The sequence below is a fragment of the Lepidothrix coronata genome, unplaced genomic scaffold (assembly GCF_001604755.1).
Source record: "Lepidothrix coronata isolate B3197 unplaced genomic scaffold, Lepidothrix_coronata-1.0 Scaffold96, whole genome shotgun sequence".
Classification (NCBI taxonomy): domain Eukaryota; kingdom Metazoa; phylum Chordata; class Aves; order Passeriformes; family Pipridae; genus Lepidothrix; species Lepidothrix coronata.
The window spans coordinates 699,200-718,208 of NW_016690276.1; the positions used below are offsets into that span (position 1 = coordinate 699,200).

Below are 19,009 nucleotides of genomic sequence, written 5' to 3' on the forward strand. Positions count from 1 at the left end.
CCTTTCCCCCCCCCCCCCCCCCCCCCCCCCCCCCCAGCCCTGCAGTGTATGAACAGCTAAAACCGGGCTTTGAAGAGTTCGGTGGGGTTTGCAGCCAACTCGCTGCTGCTTGACTGAAGGTCCACCTTAAATGTCCCTATACGAGTATGGAATCTGGCTGTGCCCCGGTGTAGTCTTACACCAGCCCGCCCTGGTGTGCTCCTGCCTGGCTTCAACTATACAAAAATAGACGGCATCCAGTACCTAAGATGTCATTGTAACATCGCTTATCTGAGGTGAAACTGAAGCCCTTATCTTTGACGCTGAACGGCAATTAAGTGCCTCGGTTGCCTTTTAAAGGTAATTTGTTGCCCACATTTGTAGAGAGGGAGATGTATGGGTTTTGCTTAGCACTGAGTTGCGGCTGTGGATATTTTGCTTTAGTTCACAGCTTTCATTTGAGGGTTGGTTTTAATATCTGTTTTGTCTGTGACATTGTTCTACCACTTGAAGCTATGCTATAAAAATAAAAAACTCACAGGGATTTTATTTTCTTCTGATTAACTTCAAAGTTGGGATGCTTTGACATTGTTGTATTTAGAAATAAGCTTTGAGCTGATGACATGGCAGCATATGATATTAATTTTGTTAGAAATGAATATGCCAGTAGTGCTAATGTCTTCCATACTCGGGTTTAAGGAATATATCAATTCATGCTTCTCTCAATAATGACTTTTTTTAAAGATGAGCTTTAATGTTGTGTGAGTTTCACCACACGCACTGTTTTGTTACTAAGAAGTAGTTGTCAAATATTTTGGCACTGTGAGTTCTCCAAGTCCATATTACCCATTCCCTAGTTATGTTTCTTTCTAAGCTATGGAGGAAAACATGTGAGGAATAAAAGCACAATGACAGACCTGGTGTAGGGTTTTTGGCTGATTTTGGGGGAGGGGAATACAGCCAAAGAAAGAGAGCTTTCAAAATGGCAAACAGTACCTTTTGTTTTTATCGTCATTAAATTAAAACTCTAATCCTCTTCTGCAGGCATCAGTTCCTTGGATTTGGTCCTTGAATACTAAACATCATGAGCAACTACAGCGTGTCTTTGGTTGGGCCAGCTCCCTGGGGTTTCAGACTTCAAGGGGGCAAGGATTTCAATGTCCCTCTGTCTATTTCTCGAGTAAGTGCATTCACTTCTTTTCCTGCATGTGGGTATCTGTTTTGCTGTGGCAAAACCACAACCTTCAGACAAAGCCATTAATTACAGAGACTGGGGCTCAACTTGCCCGGTGGCATGAAGGATTGTTGGGGGTTGGAGGAGGGGTTTGAGCTGGGAAAATAAATCTTTGTTGTATGAAAGCTCCAAGAAAATTATCCTAAGAAGGACCGGTTCATTTGAAATGGTTGTTTTATCTGCACTTGTTTATGCAACAAACAAAAGAAACTACCCTTGAATTGCCTTCCCTGCTCCCATCCAGAAAACAGAGATGCAGAAGTTGGAGGCTGACAGGAAGCAAGCAATTTACTGTGCGGGGCTGAGCCTGTGGTGTTCAAATGGGAAGCAGTGGGAAAAAAATCACTTTTATTACCCTTATTTGTTCAGCAGCTCTTAGCTGCTTGAGGATCTTCTGTGTCTGTTGTTACAAATCCTACTCTTTGCAATAAAAAGGTACTTAAATGACAGTAGTTGTAAATAGCAGTTCATCAATATGTGCCTGAGTGAAACCCGTGCCAGTTTCTCATGAGTGTTTTATGGAGTATGTGCTCTGAACTGGTATTCAAAGGATTTGAGGAACTAAGTCAAAACAAATATGATCCTTGTACCCAGGCACTATCTAACTAGTTTTTTACTTTAAAACTATGTTTTCAGGGAAGGCTTGTCTTTCAGTGTGGGCTGAGTTTCAAAGCCTTTCTCAGTTGACTGAAGCACTTTGCACGTAAAATGTAGGGACAAACTTTACAGTATTGAGCTTCTTGGATTATTGGAAATCTCTGGGTGAAGAAACTGGCTTCTGATGGCTCTGTACCCTGGTGCCTTTAAATTTGAATTTGTGTACAAATGCCCCTTCTCTGTCAACAGCTCTCTTCCTCCTACATATTCATGTAGTTTAGTGACAAAGATGAATTATTTTTTACACCTGTTGGGACTGCAGAATTGATACTGCTCTGATAGATGGTGCAGGTTTCTATTTGGGTTTATGCATCATGGCGATATTTTTAGCTAATCTTAACTAGTGATACAAACTCTGCCAGTTCATTTAGACTTGGCTTATCCTATCCACCCATGGATTATGTTGGTGAGGATAAAATACAGTTTGGCTCTGCAAAATTCTTTTTATGTGGCTAAAATGGACTGGAGAGCTGCAGAAATGCCTCTGTACAGATAAGTATAGTTGATATCTGAGACAAAAAGTGGTTGAGAAGCAGTTTATTCCTGAATTCCAGGGACTTTCAAGCTAAACTGTAACTCAGTTTCTTGTTGAGTAGCTGTTACTCGTACACTACTGAGAAATTTGAACTGGGCATGCAGATAGCTCTCTTCTGATTTGATGGTAGAAGGGCTTTTATGACAAAGATTTGCAAAAGCATAGGACCTTGTCTGCATAGGGTCCTTGTGTGTGATGCTGACTAGAAATTAAGCACTACAGGCAGTAAGCCATACTAAACAACCAGTTTCAGGAAAGAGTAATACTTTTTTGTAGAGGCCTCTGTTGTTCTGGAGATCTGGAGTGCAGTCCTGCTGTAAGCAGGCTTCCCATCTAAAAGAGGAAACATATGTTGAAATTAGCCTAGACTACAACTTTATTGCAGGAATCAAATATGCTGTTGCATGGAGTAGCCTGGGGGAATTGGCCTAAATAGCTACCTATAAAAGCCTCAGTTATGGGATTCCCGAATGACAAATGTCAGTGCCCACAAGAGCAGAACATAATGAAAGATGGGGACCAGTATGGTTTTGGAACTTTAATTTGTGCATGGGTGGGGGAAGCACAATATCCAATTCACTTACTATACCTTGGCACTGCTCCTCAGGTGAGCTGTTTCTTCCTACTCGCAGTTCAGAATATGCAAGTATTAGACTGCCTGGTGCCCTTTTTTCCTACCCCCCCCCCTTTGGATCAAAAAAATGCTTACTTATGGCATGCCAGTCAAACTTTGGCCCGATAGCTGGAAGAATTCAACACCATGTTCCTGGTGTGCTAGAACAGTGTGTACAATTCACCCCCCCAAGCCCTTCTTTTCCTGATGTAGCATAAATTCCTTCCTGTATCCGAAGGCTGCTAATTAAATTATTTTAGCAAAACAGTAATGAGACAGCAGAATTATGTTCCTTGGCAAAGAGGACTATTTGGTTTTGTTTTGTTTTTAGTTTGTCCTCTGGATGCTGAAGATGAATCTGGCTGGGTTACTGAGGGCTAATTTCCTGCTTTAGTTTAAACTTTTGAAATTAAGTTTAAATAAAGTATAGTTTATGAAGCACAGATAATACACTGGTTTCTAAAGCTGTTTATCTGAAAAGTTAATCTCTTCCCTGATGATTTGAACAAATTAAGATCTCATGGTTCCTTGGAGAAAGTTTTTAGTAAGTTATTCGACTTTGTACAGAATGCAGTTTAAATGGGCGCATTCCTTGTTCCCTCTGTAAAGAAAAAGGGGCCTGTTTTGTGCTCTCAGATGAAATTCTTATGGTTAGCTAATGCCTAACAGGGTAACAGTAGTGCAAGGATAGCAGTAACATTTGATTTTTCATAAGCTAGTATATTGCAGACTAGTTGCAACATCATAACCAATAGCAGCAGTTATTGCAGGGCTATGTCAGTTAATTGCTAGAGCTCTCTGCCCGCTTTAAAGTTATCTGTATACTTTAACAGCTGTGCACATTTCACTGTAAGGAATACATGTGATGTTGGGGATATAGCCTTATAGTTAGTACAGTTTTATCAGTATAAGTGTATACTATATATACACACAGTTACGTGTACATATACGAAGTATATACAGTTAGTGTGTATATATCAGTACAACACAAATGCAGGTGGTACTTGTTACGTATCTGGCTGGACTTCAACAGGGTGAAGCAGTATGGGAGCAGTGATGGGAGTGTGATGGATAATATGGCTCTTGTGAAAGAAGGGCTGGAGGGAAGGAAGTTGCTCTGAAAGTAATCAGGAATAAAGGGTGGGCTGAGGTTTATTAACAGCCAAGTGTTAAAGTGGCTCAGGCCACTGCAAGTGACTGTACTGTAGGGCTTCCAGGTAGTTAATTTTGAGGTGGTACTTGTATAAGGAGAGATTGCAAACTGTGAGCACTTAGCTCACAGTGAAGAAGGCAGAAATTACTAGAGCCAAGGTATGCAAACTTAGATTATTCTCAGTTGCTGCTCTCACTTTTTCCACATGGTGGTTTGTGTTAAAGAAGCAACTGTTCTCCTCATTCCTTAAAGACCTATGCCGTGATGCAAAAACAAAAACAAAAAAAAAAAAGGAAAGCTAGAACAGATAAGAACAAATTGCTGACATGCAAGGGTTATGATTTGCTAGCTGTAAAGTAACCATTGTAGGAAATGATTAAGATTCAGACTTTTTCCCTGTAATATATGTGGTCATGTGAAATGACATTTGTCATAATGCGATTGTTGTCATGTGAATGAATGGATTGGTTCTGAATAACGCAGGTGCCTGAAAAGTCAGCTACTTAATAGACATCTTCACCTCTATCTGGTAGATTTGAGACATATTGGCTCAACACCGAGTGTTGGCTATACTGCAAGAATTATATCATGGGTCCTTCTTGTTTCTCAATTATTTTCAAACAAAATTTATTTACAAGTTTCAGGATATTCTGCTAAACATCAGATGAGTCAAAAAAAGACTTTTGGTCATGATTGCCAATAATAGTGGATCTGGTGATGTCCATGTAGATTTGTAGTCTGGGATAAATCCTACTGACATGGAATATGTTCAGTTTGGAACTAATGTTGGTCTACACTTTACCTCCTAGATTTGTTTGCACAAGAGTTTATTCTCATTCAGTAGAAAAAAAAAAAGAAATGCAGTTTTGGAAATAAGGTACTCCATACATACTACTAGGTAGGATTCTTGAAGTAACTCTTGGGCTTGCTAAATATTGTATTTACAGAATTTGGGGTCAATGGTATCTACAACATGATCTGTGTTATTTATAACTGTGCAATGCAGTAGCTTTTAAAACTATCCACACTTCATTATAGTTTGGATTAATATTATGGTTGCTTTAATTTTTTGGGACTTGGTTAGTTCCCAATGCTTAATTAACATAACCAGAATAAACTTAGTAAGCATGACTAGCATTAGAATTGTCAAAACTGCTGTCCTCTGAAGATTGAAATAAATAGTGTTTAGTATTGATGATGTATTCATTATGTTGGGATGATCTGTGAGAGGTTTGCATATTTGTTCCAAATGTGTCCTTGATATTCTTGTAGCTTATCAAAATTTTTGTGGTATGGTCTCTAAATGGTGCTTTTCTCTGTTTTATGGCAAAGTTTAACCACTAGAAACAAGGAAATACTAAAACAAAGCTATAGTTTGAACAGTAATGTAGCCTATATGCAGTATACTTTCCCACCTAACGCAAATACCTAGGATTTTTTCTTGTATTTTAAAGTTACTTTCTTGTTGGATCTTCTAGCTATTCTAAACAGGCAGCTCTAGCTATTGTCCTTCAGAAGGTGTTTCTCTATTTGTCTTTCTCCTCTTGTAGGAATTAAATGGAATACAGTCATGTTGAAATGCTTGGCCTGACTGACAGCTCAGTTTTTCTACTGCAACTTCTTTCAGTGTGTTCCCCACCCCCCACCCCTGCCACTTCTTTCTGCTTCACTGGTCATTTGCTTCTTCAAAAAACCCAAAACAAACAACCACTACTCTCCCCCTTAGAAATAACCCCTTATTGTTGCAGGCTTTCAATTTTCATTATTTCAGCTGTTTCAGGTACGTTTTTTTGTGTTGAAGTTGCAATCTTATAGTTGATGGAAGACTCATCACAATAAATCTGTCAGCAAGCAGTACACCCATGGAGTAGGTGGAAGAGCAGCCCACCTTGAGATGAAGTAGGAATAAAAGTACAACACATCAGCTGCTCAATATTCATCCCACATGAGCTTGCTGACATTCTTTATGCTGGTGTCAGGAGGTCACTAGCAGAGGAGTTGTCTCCTCTGCTTTCCCTCTTGCCCATGTACATACATGGTTACCCAGCAAGTTGTCCACATGGATGAAGCATCTGTGATTGGTTTTGCACTGTGGTTTCTTATTCAGGGGTTTGGCTACTGGCTTTCTTAATATTTCCAAGCAAGCTGTTTAAAGTCATTAGCATCTGTGAAAATAGTGAGAAGAGAATAAAGGAAAATGATGCTTTGAATGGACACAGGGCATGTCAGCTTTGACTGATTAGAGTCTGACTGAGTCTCTTGCTCTTGTGTTTGTGTGAATTATGTGTCATTTCCAGTAAAATCAAGTTTTGTGTAAGTATGAAAAAAGTTATTCTAATGGGGGGCTGGGGAAATTGTCTTTCAAGCTGGCATGTGAAATAAGAGAGAAACACTAGAACAACTGCTGGCCTGACCAGTGATAATTGTGTCAGTAACTTTCACTTCATCCTGGAAGCTACTGAGAGCTACTAACTAAGCCTTAACTGGCAGCTGATGGCATTGCTGTGCTGGTTTGGTTTATTACTGAGTCTGCACAAAATACAGCTGTATTTGTGATGGTCTGCACAAAATACAGCTGAAATCTTATTCCACTACAGCAACAGAGGTGGGTTGAGAACCGGCTGAATGGCAGAGCTCAGAGATCAGTGGTGCAGAGTCCAGTTAGAGACCTGTAGTTAGCAGTGTTCCCTAGGGGTCAGTGCTGGATCCAATCCTGCTAAACTTATTCGTCAGTGACCTGGATGAAAGGACAGAGTGTGCCTTCAGCAAGTTTGCTGATGATACAAAACTGGGAAGACTGTTTGATACCCCAAAGTGCTGTGCTGCCATTCAGTGAGACCTGGATAGGCTGGAGAGTTGGGCAGAGAGGAACCTAATGAAGTTCAGCAAAGGCAAATAAAGGGTCCTGCATCTGGAGAAGAATAACCCCCTGCACCAGCACAGGCTGGGGGCTGACCTGCTGGAAGGCAGCTCTGCAGAGAAGGACCTGGGGGTCCTGGTGTACAACAACCTATCCATGACCCAGCTGTGTGTCCTTGTGGCTGAGGCGACCAGTGGTGTCCTGGGGTGCATTAGGAAGAGGGAGATGATCCTGCTCCTCTACTCAGCCCTGGTGAGGCTGCATCTGGAGTATTGTGTCCAGTTCTGAGCTCCTTACTACAAGAAATATAAGGAACTACTGGAGAGAGTCCAATGAAGGACTGTGAAGATGAGTAGGGGACTGGAACATCTCTTTTATGAGGAAAGTCTGGGAGAGCTGGACCTGTTCGGCCTGGAGAAGACATATTTTAAGGGCAGGTGTCAAGAGGGTGGGTGTCAGACTCTTTTCAGGAGTGCCTGGGACAAGGAACAACTGGCATAAACTGAAACACAGGCAGGTCCATCTGAATGTCAGAAAAATCTGTACTTCAGGGATGACAGAGCACTTAGGCTGCCCAGAGAGGTTGTGGAGTTTCCATCTCTGGAAATATTCAAAACCCACCTGGATACAATCTTGTGCTACCTGCTGTAAATGAACCTGCTGTAGTAGCAGGATTGAACTAGGATCTCCAGACATCCCTTCTAACCCCAACCGTTCCGTAATTCTGTAACTTCGTGACACAGGGTCGGAGACACTGTCGGACGGTGCAGCACTTACCCATTGATGCTGCTCCTAGGGCAGCAAATGCTCTATTTTACTGGAGCTATTAGTGCTTATGAAATGAATGGGATTTGCCAAGACACCAAGCAAGAAGTGTTATTCTGGTCTGTTTAATTCTGTTTACAAGATGTGGTTTACTGAAAAATACACTGAGAATGACAAATGAGCTACCAGTGCCAAAGTTTGTATCCTCTCTGTATTTAGTCTTGAAGGAGCAGAGATTTTTCTCTGGATAATTAAAAAGCTCCCAGCTGCACAAGTGGCTTAATATGAGCAAGTGTTCTAAAAGTCCTAAGAGTGATAGTTAGTACTTTGGAGTTTGCAGAGTTGCCCGCAGGCAACAGTCTCCTTTAGAGAGCACCTCGGTTTAATTTGAAGGTGGAAAGAGAGATCAGTTGGTATGGATGTAATTTCCCGATTGCTTCTTTTCCCACTCCTGTTAAACCTCCTTGTGCTGAAAATTGGGAAAAGGGCTATGTTTCCCTATACCATTTGTTTTCCTTCCCTTGTATGTTCTGCTATGCAGTTTAAAACAAGGCAAGACCAGCACTGGAGTGTGCTTAGGAAGAAGGGAGGGCGTGGGGAAGAGAAGGCGTAAGGAAAGTGTCTGCATCTTGTCTCTTTCTGACCTTATTTGTCAGACAGCCTCCTCAGACTGAGTAGGAAGCTAACTTTTAAAAAATAGTTCCTCTACTGATGTCATTCCTGCAAAAGTGAAGCTGGCTGTACCGGGAGAAAAAGGAACCAAAGAGCTTGTAGCTGAGGGATATGTGATGTGATGTGTGAGCACATTCTTTTCACATTAAAAAATGCTGGTTCCTCTTTTTCCCCTTATAAGTGACAGTTTAGTTACAGTATGAAGAATACAAGCTAAATATTTCATGATGGAAAAACTAAAGTATTTGTTTGCAAGATCCATTTCTCAAAGACAGATGTAGTGAAAAAATAAACTCTGATTAGATGTTCAGAGCAGATGCAAAATTGGCAGTCCTTCCAGAGGCCAAAAAGCAGGACCGTTTATTGAATAGTAACTGCAAAAAAATTAGGCATGTTTTCTTTGCAAGTATCTGGCCCTGGAGGCCTGACAGCTTCTGTCGACTTCCCCACCATTTGGAGATGCTATTTTTAGTGTAACTGTTTTTCTCATTATTCATTGGCCGATGGCTATCAAAAGGCATTGTGAGAAGAGACATGGTGTTGAAAGGTTTGTTTGTTTGGCTTTGGTATGAAGCCAGGAGATAACATTGTGGGATTTTTTTTTTTTAAATTTGTTTTGACTTTTTAAGAATAGATTTCATGTTATCAATATAAGGGAAAGTGTGAGAGAAAACTGTCTCGTATGCCTAAGGCAGTAGAAATATGGGAAAGGTGATATTCTTCCTGCCAGTGGTCATAAAGAATGAAAATTGAGCCTGAGATTTGTTTAAACAAATATGAGGAATAGAATCACTTAGTTTGGAAAAGACCTATAGGATCATCAAATCCAACTGTTAAGCCGGCACTGCCAAGTCCACCACTAAACCATGTAGACATGTCCACATCTACATGTCTTTTAAATATCTCCAGGAATGGTGACTCAACCGCTTTCCTGAGCAGCCTGTTTCAATGCTTGATAACCCCTTTGGTGAAGAAATTTTTCCTAATACCCAGTGTAAACCTCTCCTGGCACAACTTGAGGCCATTTCCTCTTGTTCTATAGCTTGTTTGTTTGGAGAAGAAGCTGACCGTCATCTCACTACAGTCTCCTTTCAGGTACCTGTAGAGAGCAATAAGGTCCCCCTGAGCCTCCTTTCTCCAGGCTAAACAACCCCAGCTCCCTCAGCTGCTCCTCATAAGACTTCTGCTCCAGACCCTTCACCAGCTCTGTTGCCCTTCTCTGGACACGCTCTAGCACCTTAATATCTTTCTTGTAGTGAGGGGCCCAAAACTGAACACAGGACTCAAGATGTGGCCTCACCAATGATGAGTATGGGGGGACGAACCCTTCCCTAATCCTACTGGCCACATTATTCCTGATACAAGTCAGGATGCCATTGGCCTTCTTGGCTACCTGGGCACACTACTAGCTCATATTCAGCTGCTGTTGACTAGCACCCCCAGGTCCCTCTCTGCCTGGCTGCTCTCCAGCCACTCTGTCCCCAGCCTGTAGCACTACATGGGATAGTTGTGACCCAAGTGTAGAACCCAGCACTTGACCTTGTTGAACCTCATACAGTTGACCTCAGCCCATTGTTCCATCAAGTATGTTTACTTCTAGAGGTGGCTGTTACAAGAATAAAGACAAAAGGAAAGGAGGCCTCTGCTAAGGCCAGTGTTACATGAGTCTTTGAATGACTCAAGTCTTCAGGCCAGTAACAGTAGTGAAAATATGACAGAAGTACTTCTTCAGGTTCCCTTACTATACAAGGTCCCCAACTGAATTTGCAGAGAGATGTACTATCTTTTCTTAGAAGAGTTGACATGAGTTCCCTCTGTCTCTTCCAGTTTATCTGCTTCATTCATCACTCACCTTTCAACACTGTCACTTAATGGGTGGTGTCCCCCACATAGTAGCTTTTCATGTTTTGTCACTTCAAGACACCAGTGCAGTTTTATGTAGTCTCTTAGGTATGCTGTCCCAAGTAGAGAGGTAAAAGGGGGACAAAATAGCATCCTATAAGTTGGTGGCTGTATTGTGATGCACACCCTCAAAGCAGATTAGTAAATTCTGCACCAATGGAATAAACTATACTTTACACCAAAACTACTGAATAAGCAGCCACAGAGCACAGAGACTTGTAGGCTAGAAAATTTCAAGTAGAATAGTCTGTAATATTTTTCCACTTTGGATTAGTTTTATAGTTACCGTCTCATTTTGAGTTAGTCTTTCAATGGAAACTTCAGCTTAAACAGTTAAGCTTAGTAAAGTAAAAGCAAGAGATAGTTGAAAGTATTTTAACATATGAACTCTTGCAACTGCCGTCAGCTGTGGGTGTAGCAAAGCCCTAAAGTAAAATGTAATGCCTTGTGTGAAGTCCCATAGGCTAAAATGTGGATCTTGCCAGATCTCTAGTAGTCCTGTTGGAAAGGTCAAATGGTTTGCATGTTAACTGGATATGAAAGAAGTTTGACTTATCCTGGTCTATATTAAGGAATGACCTAACACAGTATCTAGTTTTTTCCCCTAACAAGTAATAGAACAATGTGAAGAACTTACCACAGAAAGGCAACAGAAACTTTTATTTTGTGTTAATTATTTCATGGTTCTTTTGAAGGCATGACTAGCGATTTAGATCCTAAGCCTGGATTAATGTAGATTGTATCAATTTCAAAAGGGTAAAACTCCCTGTTTGTTAAGCTTCTGTATTTATGAATGTAATTGGATGATCTTTAGTTATTCTTACACCCAAAATTCTTTCAGGCTGTGGAGAAAATGACCAAAGTGTCTCTTTTAAGTGTGGTGATGGTATTGGTAGCAATACCATTTGAGATTTTTAAAACAGAATTCTGTAGGGCAAAGGCAAAATGCTGCAAATGAAAAAAATGCAGACTTAAAGATGCATTTTTATTATTAAAAAAGATTATGTCACCTTGATGGAAACTCTATAACATTTTGTTCAGTACCCTTGAAAAAAAATCGAACAGGCCAGCTTTGCTGTGTAAATGCTTCCTCTGCCAGGCAGAGCAGCTCAGTCTCAAAGTTTATAGTACATCTGCTATTAGAGTTTTTTCTTTACAATGTGTGTTTTATGTATGACAAGCCAGGTGTAGTTCTGAGTCCAATGCTGCTGGTAAGCAAAACTTTTCATTCTTTCCTGTGATGTAAGAGTTCAAAATTGATGGGGGGTATGGGTTTGTTTTGGGTTTTTTTTTGGTGGGGGGTAATGTGTGTCTACTTTGACAATGATTTCAACCCCTTCTCTTTGTGGTTCTAGACATAGCATCACATTGTGAAAGACATGGAGTGGTAGACTAATGGGATTGTTTATCTTCAACTTGCTTGTGTATCTAAGCAATGCCTTCTGTGCTGCTCTGATTTTCTTTACTTAATGCCTAATGCTTTAACTTAGGGAAATGGAAGGCTTTTAAGGCTTTAAACAGTAGTAATCACTGGCTGAAGATGGTTGTCAGAAGAAAACCTATGCGTGCATCTTAATGATGGAGCTTAAAGCCAGCTTTACAGATGGAACTCTTCCTCCATCATGCCCTAAGCCAGGACAGTAGGTGGGACTGGTGCAGCAGGGGTTCACTCAGCCCAACAGGCTTGGTGGCGGGAGCTGGGGCTGCTGTCACAGTGGTGGGGGCAGATACCTGGGGACAATACAGGCTAGAAGTGGTGAAGCCAGACTTGCTAGGACATGTCTGTCAGCATACTAAGCTGTGAAAACTGTCATTGAATGCTTATTAAATTACAGCTTTTGTCAGCTATGAATAGAGTCTATTCTCTCCACTTTTCAGCTGTTGTATTTTGAGAACTGGCTATAAGCAAGTGTCATTGTAGCAGGGGTTTTCATGAATCTCCTTTGAGAGCATATTCAATTTTTAAATTAAGTTAATTCGGTATTGTGCAGATCGAGTGTAATCCTGTAAATGCTGAGAACCCAAGCCTTTGCACTGCAAAAACACCTGAGCAGAAGTGTAATTTTAAGCATACAGGTTGTTTCCATAGGATGACTCTTGCCTAAGGCTTGGCCTGTGTTGATGCACATTACCTCTCAGCACCCTGCAGTTTTTGGTCTTCAGACTGTTACCAGAAGGAAAGAAGCATTGACTTGCTTGGAGGAGACAACTGACCTTTCCCAGACAACTTTCAACTTTCTCTCAAAGATGTATTAGCCAGCGATTGACAGCCATAAGAGAACTGACTAGCGGAGAAGTTTGTATGACATCCTGAGAGCTCAAACAGTAATAGACCTTTGACTGGCCAGTCAATCTTCATCACTAAAACTATAGGGCTAACATCAAGTGGTGTAGTAGCATTTGGAGATAAGGAGTCTTTGCATATTAGGTGTGTGGTGGCTTTACTACTTCATGGTCTGGAAATGCTGTAGAGATTCTCTATCCCCTTCTCTCTCTTTGCAGTATGCAATTACTGCACACTTAAGCTACAGCTTAGTACCTCAGAGAAGGTCCTTTTCCTGTGTAGCTTGGTAAAACTATTGCTCCTGAACCACTTACTAAAATAATTGAGCTTATGAACAAAATATAGATGAGTAGGCTTTTTTGACTGAAAATAAATTTTGTGTATCTGTCTAGAAATGCAATTTGCTTTCAATGTGAAACCCAAAAGATGGTTTCCTTGAGGTGTGCACTTAAAGCTTGGAGGCTTGAATTCTTGCAATATCTCTCTGGATGAAAGTATCACTATCCCTCTTATGTCAGAGGGAATGTGATACTCTCCGGCCAGTTGAATAGCAGCTCTGTGGGAGTATTTTCTTCCACTGACACATCTACACTTGAACTTTAAAGTGTAGAAACTGCTGATTATTAAAACTTCAAATAACATTAATTTGTTTTGATACCTGACCTGATGAAAACTGCAGCAGTTGCAGTTGACAGCCCAGACCATTTTATAACTGTCTTGGATGGTGTGGGATGAAATAACTGGAAATTGCTCACAGGAAGCTCTGATTACAGTAGTCAAAGGAAGGATTTAGGCCAAACCAGTTGGTGTTGATGCTTTACTTTTTAACCTTCTACTGTTGCAGAAGGCTAAACTGCTGGGGTTTTCTCCCTCTGCTTCCTCCTTGCAAATGCAAGGTACACTTTTGGCATAGTGATGGAGACACATGGGTGTAAGTACACAATTTTGGATGCTGTAGCCATTGACATCAACTGGTTCCTGACCTCATCAACAGGATGGAGTGCCTCCAGTGCTTCTGGTAACTCTGAATGCCTCCTCTGTCACAACTGTATGCATGGTTTTTTTTTATTGCATATCCTAATCTATGCCTGCTTGATTAGCTCAGTAATTCTCCTGTTCCTACTTCCTGACTTCCGTTGCTCTTTTTAGTAAGGAACATATTCCTAGGGTACAAAATGAGGTTTTGTAGAGATTCCCCTGTCCTGCTTTGCCCTTATGATGATTACCTAGTATAAGTCAGCCTCTATCCTCCAGCACAGACTCATTACCTTGAAAACTTGGAGAGAAGCTGCATATGGGGGAGAGGTGAGGCCTCACAAGAGGGAATCCCTCATGAAAAAAATATTATCCAGAATAAGGGGATAAGCATGAGCTTTGTGGAATGGGTAACTGCTGTGCTTCAGGAGAAGCATACCTTGAGAGGAGTAGCATGCAAATAGTTTAGACTTAAATGGAATGACATTCATGTAATATTAGTATCAATTCTAGGAAACACAGTGCGTAACAATGGGCATTACCAATTAGGAAATACCTCACTTCAGCATTTGAGATAGCTAACCACTCAGATTGAATCACAGTTGGTTTTCTAGTGCCATTTTTTTGAGTTTCTGCCAAATAGGTTTGAGTCTTTCAGTTTGTTGCCTGTTTTTCTTTTAGCAGAAAGAGGAAGGTAGTTTTGCAAGAACACAATTTGTACTGCCTTCAAGTTTTTGCCCTTGCTTTTCTTAGCCTGAGAACCTCTCTCTAACTGCTGAAATAAGTCTGGCAGGAGTTTTTGCTGTTAGTTATTCAAGGGAAGCGCAGTTCAGGAACCATTATTACTTGTGGCATTAACAGAGTTTAGGATTCAAAAAGAATATGATAGGATAGGAATAAAAGGAATAATAAAAACTAGGTATCAAAAAACCATACCAAACTAAAAAAACTAGTATGTCTGTCAGAGAGCTCCAAGTCACAAGTGGTAAAAGCTTTGGACTCTCTACAGCAGATGGTGTAAATAGTTACAGGGATAGCTTGCCTCTGTTTTGAATTGCATTAGTACTGTACTGTAAGTCTGTAACCATCCTTTTTCTTCCCATTTTTCCTTACTGTGCCAATCCTTCCCAGAGTGTAGTATGTCCTGGGTTTACTGTGCACAGCACTGTTTCTGTTTAATCAGAAAAGCAGGGCTGTATGGCAGTTCTTGAGTTATTGGTACAGTTGCAGGAAAAGCTTCAGCATCAAGAAACAAGCCGTTCTTTTATGCTCTTTTGTGAGCACTTGGGTACCACTGGATTCCTGAACAACCATAGACATCTTTAGCAGCATATGCGTGCTTTGTGTTTCAAGCCCAAAAACACTGCTAGCTTCTTCAGGGAAAATTCCACGGCTGGTGTTGCATATGAGGTGACAAAACGGATCTACAGGTGGCTTCTGCTCTTCAGTCTCAACTGACTCAACTGAGTGTTTCAGTTTCTTGTTGCCCTGTGTGTGGGTCTGTCTTTCGGAGCCTGCTACAAGGTTCCTGCTGCTCTCCCAGGTTCATGGCAATGCGAGCGGCTTTCTTCATTCAGCAGCTTCAGGCGATTTTGATTCATGAGAGCACAGAGGGTTTAGGTTTCATGTGCCCATGAGGCTGTTACAATGTGATAATGATAATGTTAAACTTTCTCTACAAAGTAGCAACTTCATCCGGTTGATTGATGTTCATCAATAAATGGAGTCTTAAAGTGTTGGTTAAAAATCACTCAGAAGATATCACTTTGGCCATCTTCTCATTCCTTTTCTTCACACTGGGGAGAAGGGTAAAGGTTGAGTTGTTGTTGAAAGGCTTGAACTAAAATGGAGCCAAAATCTAAGTAATCAGTGGGGCCACACTGCAGCACAACAGAGCCAAGTTTGTTTTGCCAGTCATCCCATACGGAGGAAGGAACTGCTTTGAGATCTGCACTAGTAACCCCAGCTTGGACATTACTCAGGACCACCCATGTCTGCCTTTAACCTCTTTTTGTCTTCCTGCATTCTGAAGTGATATTCCTAAAGCAGGCCTTCCAGGATCACTTCAGTCAAGATTATAGAAGGAACCCAAAATCACTCTTGCTGGTGCTGTTCTTGAGTAACTGTGAACTTTTGGGAGGGGACTGTTGTGGGGGGACTGCTTTTAAGCTCCCAGTCCTTTGCATTCATGTACTTGTATCAAAATGTGAATTCAGTTTAAGTCACCAAAATAATCCTTCAGTGTTGCATTGAAGACTCAAGAAAAGTAAGCTGGAAAACCCAGCAAAACCTTAGAGTGTATCTTGGCATTAGGATTGTGAGATTAAAAAACACTCCTTATTTCTAGGGCCTGACTCATGGTTTTTGAATGTGTGAGGGTGGCAGTGCTAGCTGGTCAAGTAGCATTGTAAATATTTCAGGACTTTAGGGCACAGAGCTGGGCCAAATATTTTTCTCATGTTCGTTTTTTTTTTTCCTAATTCCCAAAACAAATTTTTACAGATCTCTTATAATCTGGGTTGTGCGTATAATTAAACAGACAACATGTCAAATCTCCAAGTTTCTGAAAACGGTGCATCAAATCCAAGTATTTAAATCAATTACATAGTGACCAGAGTGTTGTTGACTGTCTAAAAGCTGTTTTATTGGGACATGGTGTATGCAGTTTCATGTAAATGTGGTAGAGGAAAGTGAATTACAGAGCAGCTGGCTTGCTAGGGATCTTCAGAAATAAACAGTACGTGGCATGTGTGGTAGAATTTGACAGTGTTATGAAAATAAGTAGGGCAAGGGGGCTGATTAATAATGGTGGCTCCAGTTTCTGGTGGCAGCATAGGCAAAGCAAAAGAGATGGTGGTGGTAGTACATGGAATGATTGAATAATTCTTCCTGCCTGCCAGGAAGCCCCTGGTGCCCTGAAACTCATTCAGCCAATTCGTAAATGAATTATCCTCTGACAGATTGCACTCTGGGGGAAGTATATTTCTATTAGTTTTTACGAGGCATTGCAAGTTGCAGCGGGCCCAGAACATTAAAGGATGGAGGAGTGGGGATGTGGTGGGAATTTCCTGCTCAGGACTTCATTGAACACTGGGATGTGGGGTGCTGCAGGCAAGGAGCCAGCATGTCACCTGCCATGCTGTGGGGTTGATTCTGGCAGTGTGGGGAGAAGTGGGCAGCTGGGAGCATTGGCCTTGTGAATTTCTTGGATGTGACTCAAGGTCTCTCCATGCTTTAAAATCAGAACTGAACTGCTAATTTATTTTCTCCCATTGCTGAACATGCAGGTGTGAACAAGCTGCCCAGTACCCTGTTCGGCGCAGTAGTGAAATAATGAGGTTGAGACCAGTGTATGGAAAGGAGTGGGTGGTGGGCCTCTTCTGCCTGCAGTATATCCAGGTGAAAAAGATGAGAGGATGAATAGATACACTTATTTCTGTAGTTTGTCCATCCTGATTGTGCTGAATCCAAACTTCCATGCTATGTGGAGCAGGTTCTTCAGTGAAGAAATTTTTGAGTTTCCTTTATCTTTTAAGAATTCACAGAATGGGTCAGGTTGGAAGGGATTACAGTGGGGGATCTCAGCCAACTTCCATGCTCCAGCAGGGTCATCTCAGAGCACATGGCACAGGATTGTGTCCAGACAGTTCTTGAATATCTCCAATGAGGGAGACTCCACAACCTCCCTGGGTGATCTGTTTCAGTGCTCAGTCACCTGCACAGTAAACTCGTGACTTCTCTTTTTGCAGAGGAGAAAGAATGATGCCTAGGATATGTACCTTCTGTCTCCATATGCTGTTGTTTAAAATGACTGAGAGCAGAACACAGGCTGTACTGTGTAAGCCCAGTACTACACAGTTATCAGAGGGACATAATTTTGATTGGCCATCTGCATGTCTAATTCATTTACTTTTAAACTGGATTTCAGTGCAAGAAAGGGCTCTATATTGTAAGTTAAACTAGCTTTTGGATTTTTAACTAACAAGTTGTGGGGAAAAAATTAAATTCATACATTCCCCTTAAGAGAGACTCTAACCTTAATATCTTTCCCTTTCTTTATTTGGTTCACTCTTGATATACAGGAATATGGCAGTTGGCACAATGCCTCCTTTTTGAATTGTGCCATTTAGCATTGCTGGCAGCTGGATATGTGTGGAAAGCTGTATAGTGACAAATCTGTTTCTCATACCTTTTGTAGTCTGTTTTTCATCAGATAGAAAAATGTTAATACCCCCTGAACTTTCCTCCTTTGGCTCACCCTGACAGTAATTTACTTGAGCATTTCCTGTATATCGTCTCTGAGTATAGAGCTCATGCTTTCCATCTCTGCTGCGTTACGGATCTCCACCGGCCTGCTGCATTGTCCCTAGGCTTCTTGGGGTACTTTCTGGGACACTCCAGACTTGCATGCTGCAGCAAATTTGGAATATGTGAATTTGTGGAAGGGAATTTATCCTAACCTGAAGTGAAACTTGAGAAAAATCATAGAATCATAGAATGGGTTGGGTTGCAAGGGATCTTAGAGATCATCTAGTTCCAACCCCCCTGCTGTGGACAGGGACACCTTCCACTAGACCAGATTGCTCAGAGCTCCATCAAACCTGGTCTTCAGCACTTCCAGGGATTGGGCAGCCCCAACTTCTCTGGACACCCTGTTCCACTGTCTCGCCACTGTCACAGTGAAGAATTTTTTCCGAATAGCTAATCTAAACCTACCTTTAATTTTAAATGCTTCACTTTATTTGTTGCAATGCTGTTGATGTTTCCTGTATATCCTAGCAGAGTTTCATAAATATTCTGGTCAAACAGAAGTCTGATTACAAAGAGTTACTGCTGGCAAAAGAAAAGCTTAGACAATCCTGTTTCTTCCACATGTTAGAATGTATTTTGATACTAGTAAATGAATATTTTCATAAGTGATGAATAGAACCTTGGTTTTCTAGAGAATTTTGCTTGCTTTTATTAATGTGTTTTGGCTTCGGAAGCCTACAGACAAATGAAGAATATGGCATAGAGCTGATTTGGCTGTTGAGTGAATATTTTGTTTCTTTAGGGCACATGAGAAATTTTGTGTTGTTTGTGGGCAAATACCTGAATCCAGTCATCAGTGTCCATCATGCCTTAATATCTAAACAGGTGGTGAATTTTAATGCTCAAACATGCAAGTATTGGGATTCATATGCGTGGTCTGGGGTGGTCACCTTCTGTAAGCAATCATAATAATGATTTTACCTTCTACTACTTTTCTTCTCCCCTATTTTTTTTCTTATTTCCTTTATAGCAAAACTGAAATGGGGTGGCGGTATTTTCCTTGCAAATGTGCCTTGTTCTTCCATTTAACTGCTAGTTTTGAATGCTGCTGAAACTGTAATTTGTTTCT

The 19,009-nt window shown here is 41.1% G+C and overlaps 1 protein-coding gene across 5 annotated transcripts in view; it reads left to right on the plus strand.

Moving 5' to 3' along the window:
• PDLIM5 (PDZ and LIM domain 5) overlaps nucleotides 1-19,009 on the plus strand; it is a 127,459-nt gene that overhangs the window by 1,988 nt on the left and 106,462 nt on the right. For 3 of the 5 annotated variants that reach the window (XM_017822239.1, XM_017822242.1, XM_017822243.1), the window contains exons 1-2: nucleotides 233-339; nucleotides 1,024-1,159. In XM_017822239.1, the coding sequence (XP_017677728.1) occupies nucleotides 1,064-1,159 (96 nt within the window). In that variant the 5' untranslated portion in view covers nucleotides 233-339; nucleotides 1,024-1,063. Of the gene's footprint in view, nucleotides 1-232; nucleotides 340-1,023; nucleotides 1,160-19,009 lie in introns of those variants that run through there. The other 2 variants (XM_017822241.1, XM_017822240.1) reach the window with 1 other exon arrangement.